Below are 16,626 nucleotides of genomic sequence, written 5' to 3'. Positions count from 1 at the left end.
TCGCAAATAATGTTTTTGTTTATATACACTTATATAAAAATAAAAATAAAACAGAATCAAGAATAATAAATATTAAAAATAATCATATTTTTGTTGTGGAGGGGAAAATGTAAGGGTTGTCTTTTATATTTTAAATCCGCTTTAGATAATTTATTTATATGTGTGTGTCCTCCGATAGTGCATTTTGTGGGTGTTTTACTTTTTCATTTTTTTTTTTTTTTATATTATACGATACTTACAATTATAAATAAAATTTTAACCCGATAGCCTAAAAAGTGAAGATTTTGATTTTCAATAGTATAAATCTTTGTAATCAAGATTCGAATTATGATTCTGTTGAAACAAAGTCCGCCTGAAAAATTGGGCGTAGAATATAGTACTTTATGATATTCATTTGGCTGTTCGAAGAGTTCTTTTTCAATTGTTTTGTAATTCAAAAACTAATTTAGCTGCCATATTTTTTTAATTTCTCACAGTAATCACATTGAATCATAATGTTAACAATGAGAAATATAATTTTTTTATGCAAGATACGTCGAAATAAATTAATTTCTTTTCGTATATCGTTATCTACAGTATAGATTGTTAAATAATACCGAAGAATGTCTCTTTTCGGTTCGCAGATTAATATTATAAATAGCTATAAATAAATCGATCAATCGTCATAAGATCCATTCTCGCTGGAAATGTAGAGCACACATAGATTGAGTTATATATACATGTATTTACTAATAAAAGATAATGAAAAAGAAGAAAAATTTCGATATAGTATATTGAATGTGAGCGAGATAGCATATACAAAGAGAACTATTTTATTTCGAAGTCGTATAATTTGTCATAATTTGATATATGATTTCTACAAAGCTACCGCGAATAATATAGCTGCGAAATTAATGCGCAAATTAAATTAATTAATTAATGTTTAATTATTTAATTAAACATTAACAAACCAATATCTGCACGCAATCGTACCTTAGGGAGGTTCACGTCGTGGCGCCGCTCTCGGGGTTGCGGACGCGCGCGCCCCGAAGGGGGTCTCACCCCAAGAAGGGAAGGGACGGATCCGTCGCCGCGTGTTGGCGTTCAGTATGCGGTCGCGCATTCCACGCGGGAACACCTGTTTGCTCCGGCGGTAACGGCTGCATCGGCTCGCGTTCTACGCGGTCACGCTCGGTTCGTGGGGGATAGAGAAGGGAGAGATCTAATTTCTTCGATCTCAAAGAAAAAGCACTTGACGCAATTGCCTCCAAGTAAATAGTTTCAGTAAATGAAGCACTCGTTTTAGAAAGGGCTACATTCGAAAAAAAAAAGAAAGAAAATGAGTTCTTTTTTCTCCTCAATGTAAACACACTGTTGTTGTTGAAAGGTATCTATTTCAGCCGTTGACGCAGGGGACATCGTAGGAGCAGCGATAAAATAAGATGGTAATAGATTGCATATATATATATATATGCAATATGATATTAACGTTACTCTATATAAGGATTTTAGAATCGTATCTCCTTTCTGAAACGATTGATTCATAAATATATTCTAATTTATTAATTTTTAATAATCCACATATATTTGCAAGATCTCGTGTAGTATTAAAATGATGATTAAGTCCATTAATTTATTTGATAAATTTCACCGTGTGCTCTATCTATATAACAATAATACGAGTTGCGATTAATTCTCTGTTTCACAAAATAATAAAATATATCCGAGCATTATAGTTATAATCGACAAAATTATGTTCTCGCGAAATACTCTCGTAAAATTTACGAAGCAATAAAAATTCATTGTTATATTAATAATGTTAAAAAGTGCAAACAAAGGTACGAATATTAGTCTATCTATCGATATCAAATTTTTTCGCAAAAGATTAATGAATATTCCGGCATATAATCGAATATATATTTCGTTATTAAGTGGTTAGATAAATCATATAAGTCCTTTTTTTGAAAAATCGAGTTTTTTTACCTCAAGTGCTTTCTCTCTGGGGCCAGAGGTACAGAATAGGGAAAGGAGGAGAGATACAGGTAGAAGTGGGCGATAAAGAAAAAGATAAACAGAAAGAAGACAAAGTACTCGAGACTTCGACCACGTGCCCCTCGTTCTTCTCGATTGTACACGCGTAAGAGCAATTTTCTCTATTAAAGTGTGCGCGAGATGCTCCTTCCCACGAGCCTCCTTATTACGGAGACTGGCCTCGGCGAGAGTGCCCTCCCTTTTGGATGTCCCCCTTGCACGATGCACTTCGGCCCACCGGTGATCGTCGCGTGAAAATTCGATTTAATTAATTCTCCAACTACTAGATAATTTTTAAAAAGTTTGCTTGTTTGAACTGTCAAAATTATTGCTTCGTTAATATTGCTTGAATGACAAGCATGTGCTATTGCTAAAGAGAAGAAATAAAAAGATGGAAAATTTGATATAGAAAAACTAAAATAATAGTAAAATAATAAAAAAATAAAAAAGCTAATTATTTTTGATAATAACTTTCAGATAATAACTTCTGTGTGTGAAAATATATATCCGAAATATATATACGAAATAGAAAAGGAGAGCAATAAATAATTTTCGCACATATACTCATAGTGACAGCCTGTTACAGTATTACTAGTCTTATCTTATTTGAAAATAATATTTTCAAGGAGTACGGACGATTTTTCATGTCACGTCTCCCATAGAATTTTATCTTAAGATAAAATTCGCGGAGGACGCGCGGAGTTCGTTACGTTGATGATTAACGAAATTTGATGCATACACCAGTGGGTCAATCAGTGTTAATGGATGAATAATTTTGATGTAATACGAACATAGCGATACCAATTAATCTTATAATCTCTTTATGTGTAACACGAAAGTAGTAGAGTTCCATTTATAATGATCCGTCGATGCATCAATGTTTAACACGATTGACACTTTAATGCATGTTTTATATATTAAGCACAATAGATATTCTTTATTTAAATGTCATCATTAGTCGAATATGAAATGCGTTGCATTTCACTTCATCATTCCATTCTCTGGAATATAATAATCAAAAAATAATAAAATATGTAATAATACAGCATAATGATATAAATAATATAATATTATATATAATATTATAGTATAATAATGTATGACTGAACAAATAATAACGTATCATAAAATTTATGTATAGAATTAAATAATATTTGTATACTTGGAAATATATTCGGCGAATTTTTTCGCATCGTGAATAATTATCTCGTCACGACACAGACGGCGATAAATCCGTCGTGCTTTTCGAATAACATTATTATAACTTAGATTGAAGCGCGTTCGCTATTCGATAAATATGATTATTCGGAAATGTTACAAAAAATCGGGGCTTGTTTTTTGTTCGGAGGAGAACTTATCATCTCGGCACAATCGCGACCGCGGAAGTTCGCGATCGTGAAAGGACCAGAGACTTCATTCGCTCTGACGAGCGTAATAAGAGCATGTTATTAAGAGCGTTGTTACAATACACTGCGCGAGTCGAGACGAGTCCTTTCAAAGACGCTCGCGTCAACGTCGCTTAACTAATCGTATTTAACTAAGTTTCCGTATCCGAGAGACAGACGGGAACAATTTAGCACATGTAAGAGAAACTTACTTATATAATATTTAATTTGAGAGAAAATTTCTGTTTTAACAGATATTTCGATTCAGATTTAGTTAAATTGTCCGATTAATATGGCAATCGGTCGAATCTTTAATTAAGAAAAAATCAATTTGAAATTTGTCGCGAAATACCCGCGTTTAACTTCTTATCGCAAAAAAATACACGGGGATACCTATATCTTAATTTTCTCTATAGCTATGTATTACATTTTATGAGATGGCTAGTGCTAGTTAATCGTAATTGTCGATGCAACTACTTCTCTCGATGAAGTGGAGATGCCGAAGGGAAGACGGATACGGCGAGCCATCTTGTCCTTCGAGATCATAATTGGATTTCGCTTCGCTGCCTCCCGGTATACGTGGCGAGACATAAATGCGTAGTAATTTATGCTTCGTCCGTCGTTGTCCTACTCGCTAAAACATTAAACAGAGACATATCATGAGCCGGACATATCTCGGTTGTACGGAAATCCTAACTGGAATCACACTCACACGCACATGACTGTGGTCTGGGAATTCTAGCTTAATTAGCGAATTACGAGACGTACCACAGTACTTGTATGTTCTATTAATTATGTTGTCTTTTGCAGTACGGTCATTATTTATAATTCTTTTACAATCTGTTCGTATTTTTATCTTTGTATATTTTTTTTTTTTTGTACATTTTTCTATACGTTATATCAATGGTATTTTTATATAACATAATAGAACGCGATATAATTAGATTCGTAAATAGATTTTGCTGTAAAATAAAATTTAAAGAAACATGTTTATATTTATCTTCGAAAATTAAAACATCTTTGCCGATTAAAAAATGTTAGTGTAATTTTGGTATATATATATATATAGCGTATATATATAAAGAGAATTTTTAAAGATAATTTAAAGAAATGCAGTCACACTTACACACTTTTGACACGCGCTGAGAATACGATTTGAGAAAGCAAATGTCGTAATTGAACCCGGCTAATTTCTACTTAATTGCTAATTAACCTCAAGCGAATCTTCCTCCCTCGTAAACACGCTTGGCCGATCCCCGTTTCGACCTTGCCGTTATTTTCGTTATCGATATTATGACGTCGTTATCATTTGCGTGGCGCGCGCTGCCGGAGTCTGCAAAGGCTGGCGAAGCGGAAGTGATAACGTCAGAACCATTCGATCGTTCGCAAGAACTGTCAGCGGTGGCTATCGATAAATCGACGTAGCGGCATGAATGTTAACAAGTCGCGCGGATGTACCGGAAGCATCTGTCCCTTCTGCGTTTGATCGCCGTCGATTTGCCGAAGGAAGAACGCTTCGGGATAAGATTAACTTGCGGAGATTGCGAATTCTTTCGTCGATCTCTCCTCGCGAAGAATGTTGAAATATAGCGTACTTTCGAGATCTTTCGCGTTTAAATTCGAACTAACCGTCCGCTTGAATGACGTTTTAAATCCGCGCTTGATTACCAAGATATTTATCGAAGATTCGAGATCGATGTTAATTTTTATTAAGGAAGATCTCTCTTCCTCAGTGGATAAAAATTCATCGATTATTCTTGGCGTGTTAATTTCTTGCCTGACAGACTTTGTACAAAGGGGAAGATTATACTGTCGTGAGAGAAAATCATTTTTCTTGACCTCTATTTAACGGATTAAGACATTGCTATCTCTCTTTCCTTTCAAAAAGAACGCACCGAGTATTTCGAATTCTGGAATACATAAATTAGATAACAAGTGATCGATTGACACGATCAACTGATGGATATTGTTGGGAAAACAGAATGTATGAGGATGTAACAGGATGTAACAGGATGTACTTCTAGCGTTTGCATTTTTGATCGTGATATTCATAAAAGTTTTGTCACCTCTTCCGAAAGCTCCGACACGATATTATGGATGTTCGTAACGCGTTACTTGAGAAAGATCTCAGCCGCTTGACATAATCTTATTGACGTGTATATCAATACTTCGAAACTAGAACAACTCAACGTCACTTTGTATCGTGAACATAGATGGAAGAAGCTGTGATATGTTTCGAGAGAGAGCAGTTTTTTTTCTATTATCTCTCAAACTTCATAAAATAATTAATTGTATTAAGTTGAAAATATGAATACAGACCTTTTACAGTTTTACGAAAATCGAATTCTTTAATTTTGTAAAGTTGAAATATTTTTGGTTAAAATAATTTATAAATTTCGTCAATTTTGATTAATTTTTTTAGGCTGTTGCAATTAATCATTTCGCTATAGATAGATTTTTTTATTCAAGACTTTTTTAGTCATGAGTAAAACGCGAGATATCAATTTACGATATTGAATTCAACGCAAACCCCAATTCTTTTATTATCTATATTTGTCGGTTCCAATTGTTCGATAAATTTTGTCAACATTTGCTCGAAAGCCGCGAATCCAATCACTAATTGGACCCTAACATTCTATTCTAGCACGTGTAGTCTCGATATTGCCGATCGGTCAATTGACCCAGCAATTAATTAATTGATACGCGCCACCGAATTTCCGTTTTACGTGTGTGCAACATTTAGTACAGTGTTGTTGGCAGTATACCGAATCGAGAATGAAATATTCTAGTATAAAACATGTTTGTACATTTGATCCATGTGATACTTAACTCAATTTAAATTAGATTCATTACGACGAATATTCATAATGTAAAGATAAGAATCATTTTTGATATTTCAAACAATAATCACGTCCGAACTTAAAGTTTGGACAATAAAAAGGGATCTTGATGCTTAAAAATATATGTTTAATTTTTATGTATATATCTATTTAATTGACGAGTAAATATAAATATCAAAATCTTTAAAATTTAAATATTTTTAATATAGTAATCCACAAACTATTCTTAATTTTAAATAAGAAATTTTTTGTTTATCTTTTGTAAGTATTAAAATGGAAATAACGATAAAAATAACAATTATGAAGATAATCTGAAATTTCAAAGACTCCTCTGAAGATTCTTTTAATAATTTTAATAAAAATTCTTATCAACATCTTTCCCTTACGAGAATAAGTTATAGAAATTTTGTTCATCCACTGGAAAATTCGTTAAATAGAATTCTGCTTTCAAGTCTCACCGACTTTCTACCATGGCATTAGATTCAAGAGCCACTTAGGTACACTCGACAACAAGTTACAGGCGAGCCGTCATGGAGCATAGAAATACTTTTCTGTGGATTCCTTTAATGGCAATGGACTTTTTAGTAAATGGACTCTGCCTCTTACAATTTCCATTCGAAATTTCTCAAAATTTCTCCGCATAAAAAATTTACTCTAAATTAAATTACTAAATTAAAGATTTAATTACAGCAAATTTAGATTAATAAATAATATTTATCGCCATAAACGAAAAATTAAAAATGCTTTTTTTATAACTTAAAATAACTTTCACGCTTTTCTTAGTCGATATTTGACTCTTGCTCTTTATTTCGTCCTAATTCCGTTTTTAAAATTGTAAAAATGAAGGTTTTTAATAAACTGGGTTTTATCCATGAACTAATTTTTTATTTTGATAATGTGCTCGACATAGTTACGATTGACTTGATTTCTACATTACATTTTATATAAGGATTTACAAGTCATGAACGGACGACAACAATATTATGGACTATTTTATTCTGATTAAATCAGAATAAAATAGTCCAAAATTTTTCAAAGAAAAAAAAAAGTGATCATGTCACGCGCGACGCCGCCGAACGGAGGTTTAACGACGGATGCAACCCAAAAGAGCATTTATGGAGCCTGTGATCCGTCCGCGCGAAAGTGCCCCGAAATTGGCCACTTTGATCGTTGGCGCGTTCGCGCTGACGATTGCAGGCATCGCTCGCATTATTTTGTAGCAGTCGCCATTGAGAGAGGTTTTTTTTTACGATACGGCCATCCCCTCCTACCCTTCTGTACCACGCGCGCGCGCGCATCTTTATGTCGCGGCTGAATGGACAGGACGAGCAACGACTGCCGTCTTCTCTATGAGATAATAGGCCCGCGAGGCCGTGTCCGTGCCATTCAGGCCCCGGATTCTGACGACCGGATTGAATCAAGATCGAGAGAGCGAGACCGAGAAGCGAGAGGCGAGGGCGGACATCGCCACTGCGGCCCGCAGTCATGCTCACCATACACAACGAGTGAGTACATCATTTCCGGAAACATCTATATAGTCATCCCGGGGGAAAAGCGGGAGAAGAGGGGTTGATGATCGGACACCCCTTGTAACGGTGAAAGGCGGTTTACGCGATTCGATGACCCGAAAACAACTTGGCCCTATAGTTATCGCACAGTACCGACACTTTCGTAATCAAAGGGCTCGATTTGCCCGTCCTTTCGACGCGATTCATTAAAGATTTATTAGAGATACTTTTAAGAGATCGTAATGTAGCGAGAATACGGAAACGATCGTATCCCGCCTTTTCCCGATCTAATCTCTGACCGACATCTGACGCGATGCCGATCAGATGCCTTGTCTTCGGCCGCCAGGCTTCGTCGCTACTTTACGACGGACCCAGAGCTTCTCACCGGCTTCTTCCTAATGCTTGCTGATGGCTGCACATTAATTTGCTGTATGTCGAGAGTGAGTATGTCGCGTTTTGGAGACATTTGAGAAACTGCATCATGCATGTTGCAACGACTCGCGCGAAACGAATATGTGTCGTTTCGATCGCAACACGAACGCTACACGCTTTTAAGCTACGATTATATACGATATACCAAATTAAAACTGTTTTTGCCTTATTCGACAAAAAGGGGAGAGAGAGAATTTTTTTATAGTCAATTTTTTAAATTATAAGCAATCAGAAATGAAGAAAGTATTAACATTAAGCTTTGGAAAAAAGTGTTCACGAATAATGAAATCTTATTTTTCATTTAATTGAAAATAAACTTCAATTATTTTAAAATGTATAAGAGTTGATTGCAAAGATATTTTGATATTTAATGAAGAAAAAAATTGGCAATTAGCAATTAAAAAGATGATATTCATTTTCATTGAGAGAGAATCGATTTTAAATTTGCGTATGAAACTCATTAGATAAAATATTTGCTAAAGATATCCTATACATCACAGCTTTATACTATGGCTTTGTATCGTAAACGACTTAAGCTCGCGTGAACTTCAACTTCCGTTTTACAACCGCGATCGTGGTACAAACTACACGCTATTAATCCACAGGTATTGTACGCAAATACGTTGTTCGTGATCTCTCTTCGTATACAAAGTAAACAACAATAACAACAATGCGAGATAATTAATTTTCGCAGCGAAGGGTTAAGCGGGATTTTCCGATAAAGCAACGTTCGCCGATAGCACGAATAATTCCACGCGCAAAAGGGCTTAATTAATCCTACCTGTTTACGAGAGCCTCTCTCTCTCTCTCTCTCTCTCTCTCTCGCACTTGGGGAATACAAACGAGCTCGAGATGCTCGGATATGCCTTACAATGCGGGAAAGGGGGATGCATAGGGTGCGTTTCAGTTTCCTGACGCGACGAAGCCATTAATCCGCTCGGTCACTCAATAACGAAAAGCAGCTGTCGAGCAGCTTCTAGACGATTTGCATTGTTCGACAGCTTTGCGGATCGTGGATCATCGTTGTATGTGACGAAGCTTGCATGCGAAAGGGATTATTGACTAACAATAAGGCTCGATCGTCGCGATATTTATGATTGATCCGCACGAGCCATAAATAGAAATCACAAGAAAAATATAGCAATCAAGTATATGTGCATAATATTCCTTTATTGTGTATGTGAGTATTATTTATTATTACATTTATTAATAGTGTATATATGTTGAGTATAAATAAGATGCATATGTTTATATATATATATATATATATATATATATATATATATATATATATATATATATATATATATATATATATATATATATATTTTTCTAACAAAGATATAAGAGAAAGTTTTTTTTGTAAATATTTGCGTAAATGTTCGAAGCAGCTTATATTATATTATATATTTATATTTTATTATCATTGTGCATATTTAGATGTTACTTTTAGACTTGATGCCGATTGCAGTAAATACATTAATTCTCTAGCTTTCTTCGCATATCATATTATCCTAATGTGTATGTCCATGTAAAAGAGAGAGTATATTCGATAATTAAACTTTAGCCATTTAAATCCGCTTGCAATAAACATGAGTTTTGATCAAATAAAAAATATATGATAGTAATATATATTTTCAAATGAGTCAAAGAAATTATCAGAAATGCCCGCTTTGTAATTGTATCGCATTTCTCCGCTGCATTCTTGTCAGCATCGAATTTAATTCCCATCAATCATGTGATATTTGTCCCAGATTGTAGGGCGCACACGGGATGTTTCGAAAATTAGTACTCTCGTATAATTAATTTACGATTTATCTCTGAAACGATTACGCAAGATGAATGCGATCTTCATTTCCTCGAATCTTTACTCTAAAGTACCAAGCTCGTCGAAGGATTAAATAGGTAAAATCTTCAGAATTTATCAGAACTCATAAAACAGATTATTTCAGGAAATAATGATAAAATTGAAGGACCGCGAATCCTTTGATGACTTTCTCGAGCATTCTGATGCGTCCTCAATTCTTGCCGCGAGTTTTCGGATTTCTGGTTGCCCGATTCATTAGCGGTACGAGAGCGATCTTTGCATTGTCGAGGATACATCCACATTGTTCCAAGGATGGCGAATGCTCGAAACTCGAAAACACGTTTATCGTAGAATGCAAGTTCTTATAGACACAATGCTCAACGTGTGCGCATCCATGTATCATTGGTTCTTAAAGTTTCTTGGACATGGCTCTTCTTCACTTCTGCAAATTCTCTCTTTCAATCCCAGTTATCACTAGTTATTTAAAAAGAAAATAGACTGCGATAAATCGCGATTCAATGGTGAGCACATTTCAGACATAGACTATTGAAAATAATCATTTAAATATTAGTTTTGCCTAATATGTATATTTGAAAATTTATTTTCCATAAAGATATGTGAGAGGTCTAAAAATATCAAATATTTTTTTACTTCTTGTATTATTTTAAATATTATGTAATAGAAAAATGTCATTCTAATTTATTCACAAAAAAGTTTTTTTTATTCTAATTTGCAAAAATAACTCTAATATGATTAAATAAAACATCAATAAAAGCAGACTCTAAGAGTTATAAACCGTAAGGAAGAAATAAATAAAAATTTAGTACAAGTTTGTAAAAATATTGTTTAAGTATATTACTGTCTATAGAATGAAAAATAATTATTTCGATTGATTATTTAAGGCATTTAACAAGAAATATATAAACTAAAATATTTCAAAATATTTCAAATAAGATTTTAATTAACATATAGATATGTAAGATTATTTTTTACATTAACCACACACACACACATTTTTGTAAACTAATAGAAGAGAGATAGTTCCATAAATAATTCATAATATAAACATAAATATTCACAAATATTTCTATTTTCCATTTTAGATACTCTCTATTTTATGCCTGTCGTCCAAAAAGTTATTCGAGGAAACATTATAAATATTATTTCCATAGATCCTCTTACGAGAAGTTACATCGAAATTTCTGGGAATCAAAGTGTATTTCAAATTTTCGGCAAAGACTAAATTAATTCGATAAATCGATACGGAAGTTATTAGATTTCGATACGAGGTTCGCATCGCCAGTAACGCGAGAGGGTAAACGAAGACACGCTCCGTTGCAATTAACTGCCTGCCTGCAACGTGGCCGTCCTCCCTCTTGCTCTTACCAGGACAGGCAGCGACATGCCATTAGATTATGCATCGACGTTGTTGTAGTGCAGTTTATTACCGTGTTACTACATGCGAAGGCAAAGGGTAGAACGGAGATGCATATTGTGCACAACTCTCAGTAGCCAGGGCCGATTATCAAGAAGTCGGTTCCCTTAGATTTTCGAAAGTCGAGGTTATTAAGATGTACGATGTTTTAGAATTTCGTCGTACAAGACTAACAAAATCGATGATACTTCAATGCAATCATCCAAAAAATAAAAATAAATTCTTACCGAATATTTAAAAAATTTTATAATTTTTACTTTCTAATTAAAAAAAACTCGAACGTTTAAAGAGATGAATAAATGTCTGAATTAGATGTGATAGGAACGAGTTTTTTTTTCAAAGACATGATGCTACTGAAACAAGCAAATACACAAGAGTATCTAAAATTCAAAGATTACATCGCAAACCACGAACATTCGGAAAACTAAATTCTTTCAAAAATCGAGATTGGAATGGTTGAAAATTTTAAATTAAAATAAAAATAGAAAAAATATATAAAATTAAAGAAGGAACTTTTCAGACTTTTTTAAACTGTCTGAAACAAAAAAGACATAAAACCGCAAAAGAATCTATAATAATAGAAAATTTTGAATTAAAGCGAAAATATAGAAAAATAGAAAAAAATATGTAAAATTAAAGATAGAATTCTTTTCAGATCTTCAAGCTGAAGCTAAAAAGACCTATAAAACCGTAAAAGACCCTATACGTAGTTTATCGATTACTTTCTTAGCATTAGATGGTGGTTTCTTTCCACTTCAATACGAAATTAATACTATTACGCTATTTTCGCTCCCGCTTTATGACGACGGCAGTTTCCTGCCGTTGACAAGTTTGAAAAGAACGTATATCGGCGGATTATTAATTTTTTCCTTCCTGATGTGTAGGCTCATGTTACAATCAGACGCTATTCAGAGAGACGACTTTGCTCTCAACGACAGCTTTTGATTTTGTCACCTTCGGGATCGACATCAAAGACTCTCAACGAAGTTAGAGACTTGCTCGTTGCGATCGCTTAACCTTTTCTCTCTTCCTCTATATTTCATGAATTCTGGAAATAACGAGACGAGAAAGGAAGAGATGAAACAGATCACGGTCTTTTTATTTTACCTCCGGGAATTTTCCTCGTGAATTCCAATTCTCGCTGCGTTTACGAGCCATTTCGATTTAACGATAGAATAAATCGTGGCAAAATGAAATTGATCCACTTTAACGCATAATGTCATTTATCCGTTAAAAATATTTCGTCAAAATCAAGATATGGAAATAAGTAACAAAACTTTCTTCTTTCGTTCGTATTTCAAAGCGGACTTTCAAAGAAATTTAATTCGAGGTGTTTCCACTAAAATATGATCTAATTTTTAATAAGACAAATTTTTCCTTCTTTCTTTCAATCCTCAGCGATACTGACATCAGATATTGCTGTATTTGCTTTATTTTTCTTCAAAACTTGATAACGCAAAAAAAAAACAGAATAAAGAAAGTGAGAAAAATAAAAAACGAGAAAGCGTCGAGTTTCTAGATTTTACATGAATGTAACAAGCTACGTGGTTATATAAAAAAAAAAGAAGGGGAGGAAAAAGGATAGGATACATTTCCGCTTTCTGTTATCGAGCTCAAATTGCAAATTCGCAATTGCAAGGCTTTGAACGCAAAAGCTCTCTTTTTTGCAGCGTAGCGTGATTGTGAAGCTCGCATCGCGTTTAATTACAAAGACCCGCCGGCGGACTTGTTATCCGTCGGCTTGTCATTATTATCGCGATTGCGAAAACTCGGACGTACGAGATGACGTATCGTCCCAACAAGTCGGAAATAAAAGCTTGACCCTCATCGCGAACAATTCCACCGCGAAACAATCGAGCTGATGATGGATTTTTAATCGAATTTCCCCCATGATTTCTGAACTTCAATTATATGACGATTACGTACATGTATCCGGGTTGTTGAATTGTCCTATATTTTTGGTCTGTCAGATCGTTAAATATAATATTTTTAAATGCTTCGATTTTCTTCGATTTTTAGATTGCTCGAATTCTTGAATTCGACTCATAAATTTTTTTACATTTTTAGATCTTGTGTGTGTGTGTGTATTAACATGTATATTCTGAAATTTTGAAATCATTAAATTTTAGTTTGATGATAGAATGAATTCCTTTTTTTTATTTTTGTAATACAATCTTATATTTTAAAGTCCATTTAATGATCATATCTAAGAAGATTCTAGAAATTAAGACTTCTGGAATTTTTTACACTAATAAAAATAGTGATACGTTCTATTGCAAAGTATTGCTTTTTTTTTCTTTTGCTCTGTACTATCATTATTATCATTATTATTGTATTATTTTCGTTCTATTAGCTTATATCACCCATGTATTTCCCCTGATGTACTGTTCTATCCGCAACATGTATTTTTTACCTGCATTTTCATTTGCATCTCCAATTAAATAATGGATTCCCTATTTTACTCTTTTTTTATAAGTCACATTTTTTAAAACATTCCCCCAACGTATTTCTGTAAATATTTAGCATGCGTCAAATAAATAAAGTTTTCTTCTTGCAATAATTTCCTATAAATTCGAAAAAAAAAAAAATAAATAAATTGGATGACTGAACGATTTTAATTTCCATTGCGGTCTCTTCAGCATGTCGCCGCGCAACGGTTCGTGCGTGGCGGAAGTGAGCTCCGTGAGGAGCCTGTCGTCGGACGACGTTTCGGGGACCAAGGCAAATCGGAAGAAGTCATGCTGGGCCCGTGCAACCGATCCGGCCCATCGTCGCGGCCGGCGGATCCAGCTGCTGCAGATGCTGGTGCTGCCCTTCATACCGATCCTTGCCCTGATCGTGCAGACCGCCAATACCCTCCACGACATCCTGATCTATCGTCAAGAGGTGTCTGACATAGAGTCGCAGGTGAGCAAAAAGATCGAATTAATTAACAGAATTTCGAAATAAAATCATTTTTTACTCGACTTATTTATGTATTAACTCTGAAATAAATAATATTGTATACAATATTACCGGTTCAACTCCAGAGAGAGAATAAAAGAACACCAGATTTCGAATCAAAACTATTTGTATAATTCAGTTCTAATACAATTTTCTCTCTACAGAATGAAGAAAATATTATTTTATAAAACTCCGATTCAATTTTGGGAGAGAAAATAGAAAAAAATACATTTTTATTAAATATTCTTTTCAGCAGAGCACCATTTACGAACATATTTAAAGTTTTATTCAGCAAAGATACACATTTTACATCATTAATATTAATATCAATATTTATCGATCAAATCTTAATAAAAAGCATTTACTAAAATGGAATATTTCGATCAATGATTTGTTCCAAGAAGCAGAATTTATATTTTATTTTGAAAAGATTTTACCCTGTCCAATACAAGTGCAGTAACGTTATCCGAATTTGTTCCTTATGATTGAATATAAATCCAGAGAAGCAAAACAAGTTAATTCTATTCCGATTCGAATCTCTAATCTTTCTTAATTAATCAATGTTATTATTTATACTGGATATATATACTTTATAAATCATAACATTAACTGCGCGTACCTCTTTCTTATTTTCTATTAAATTTTAAATTTTAATTTTAATTTTAAAAAATTTTAGATTTAAATTTAAATTTGAAAAAATTTTAAATTTAAATTTTAAAATCTTAATTTTAATTTTTCATTTATAGCTGTTCAGAAAAAAAAGAGATATAATATATTTATATATCATGTGTTCCAAGAAGAAGGTTATTACTGAAAACTTAAACATTTAAAAATTCTTCAATGATTCCATATATTAAAATAAAATTTAATTTAAACAATCATTCTGGCACGTCCTATAGCTACCTAAGTGAGTCTCGCAGAGAAACTCCAATTTTATGAACTACTACTTCTCGACATTATCTAAAGTGAAGGGTGAATAGTTACGCGTGCGCATGCATTGCGCCCTGATAATTATGTAAAGAGGACAATTAGGCTGGGTTGATATAATTCACCGGTGATCGATCGGCGATGGCGATTCATTTAAAAGTAACGAGAGAGAATGAACAAATATACCGCACCTACGGTATTTTTACGTTCTCCGAACAATGTCGTACTATAATTAAGGCCTTTCCACGACCTCCGCAATTAATTGCCTTAATCCTCTCATTTTCAAATTGCATTTAACTCTAACAATAAAAGGGAAAGGCTCTTCTCGCTTATGTGTTCATTATCCTATAATGGAATAATTTTTTTTAATTGTTTAAAATTATCTGTATACGTTGTGAGAAAGTGTCGTTTTGCGACACATATTCTCAGAGATACCAATTTTATAAATTAATCTTCTGCTTCGATGATCTGGAGATCTTTATTAAATATCTCTCCGTGGCTTTTTCTGCTAAAAATATTCCCGAACACTCAATCAAATTTTCCATCACGTGAGATACGAAACAGAACTGACTGGAGATATTTAACGAGATCGAACAATTTCGTTGATTTTTCGCTAAAACAATCAGATAAAAATGATGAAAATCTAACGTGTATGGCTCATGACAGATAAGTAAATAAAAACGCTTAAAGCGTTTCGTGGCGAGATCGAGATGCAAGCTCGCGAGCATTGATCATTGATTCGCAATTCCTCGATCGAGTAATAGCCGGTGTGTGTGTTCGCTGTTTCTATTACGAATATAGCGACTACCGACCGATTTCGCTCGCTGCAGACTAAGGGCTATTGTCAATGAAAACGACGGGTGTTCGTTGAAAATCGCGCCGAGCACGAGATTCGATTTCCGATCGGCGCAGCGGCAGAAGAAATTACGTTACAGCCGTTCTCTCGCGACGAGCCAGCTATTTTTATTTTATTCTCTCACGCACGTTCGGATTATCGACTCGCGCGCGTACACATGCCACATTGTCGCCCTTTTGCTACTTCGTGGCGAGGGGAGCGCGTGCAAGGGACGATGAAATAAAATAAGATGAGAACGATCGGAAAGGAAGGGGACAGTGACGTAATTGATGTTTAGCCTCCCCTCGCATGGGAAATCTAATCTTAGGAGTATGTCAAATATATCTTGCAAGTATCTCAATTATTTTATCCTTCAGTTTTTTATTAAATTTAAAGTATTAAATTCAAGTTCCACATCGAAACTTAATGCTATTCTATAGAATCTTTGAATAGTAAATTCTATCTTAAAATCTTTATATAAATAATAAATATTTTTATATATGA

General features: G+C 33.9%; 2 protein-coding genes across 4 annotated transcripts in view; one reads left to right on the top strand and one right to left on the bottom strand.

Annotated features, from left to right (window-relative positions):
* LOC115234266 overlaps positions 1–16,626 on the top strand; it is a 40,280-nt gene that overhangs the window by 373 nt on the left and 23,281 nt on the right. Inside the window, exons 2-4 of one of the 2 annotated variants that reach the window (XM_029805206.1) lie at positions 978–1,250; positions 1,969–2,116; positions 14,057–14,324. In XM_029805206.1, coding sequence (XP_029661066.1) covers position 1,250; positions 1,969–2,116; positions 14,057–14,324 — 417 coding nt within the window. In that variant the 5' untranslated portion in view covers positions 978–1,249. Of the gene's footprint in view, positions 1–977; positions 1,251–1,968; positions 2,117–7,574; positions 7,741–14,056; positions 14,325–16,626 lie in introns of those variants that run through there. The other variant, XM_029805207.1, reaches the window with a different exon arrangement.
* Positions 1–16,626, bottom strand: part of LOC115234264 (ester hydrolase C11orf54 homolog) — a 36,337-nt gene that overhangs the window by 3,883 nt on the left and 15,828 nt on the right. The gene's annotated exons all lie outside the window — the stretch shown is intronic.

Source organism: Formica exsecta, unplaced genomic scaffold (assembly GCF_003651465.1).
Source record: "Formica exsecta isolate Colony F162 unplaced genomic scaffold, ASM365146v1 scaffold2, whole genome shotgun sequence".
Taxonomy (NCBI): Eukaryota; Metazoa; Arthropoda; class Insecta; order Hymenoptera; family Formicidae; genus Formica; species Formica exsecta.
Note: the sequence above shows the minus strand (reverse complement) of the source record. Positions and strands in the feature narration are given on the sequence as shown.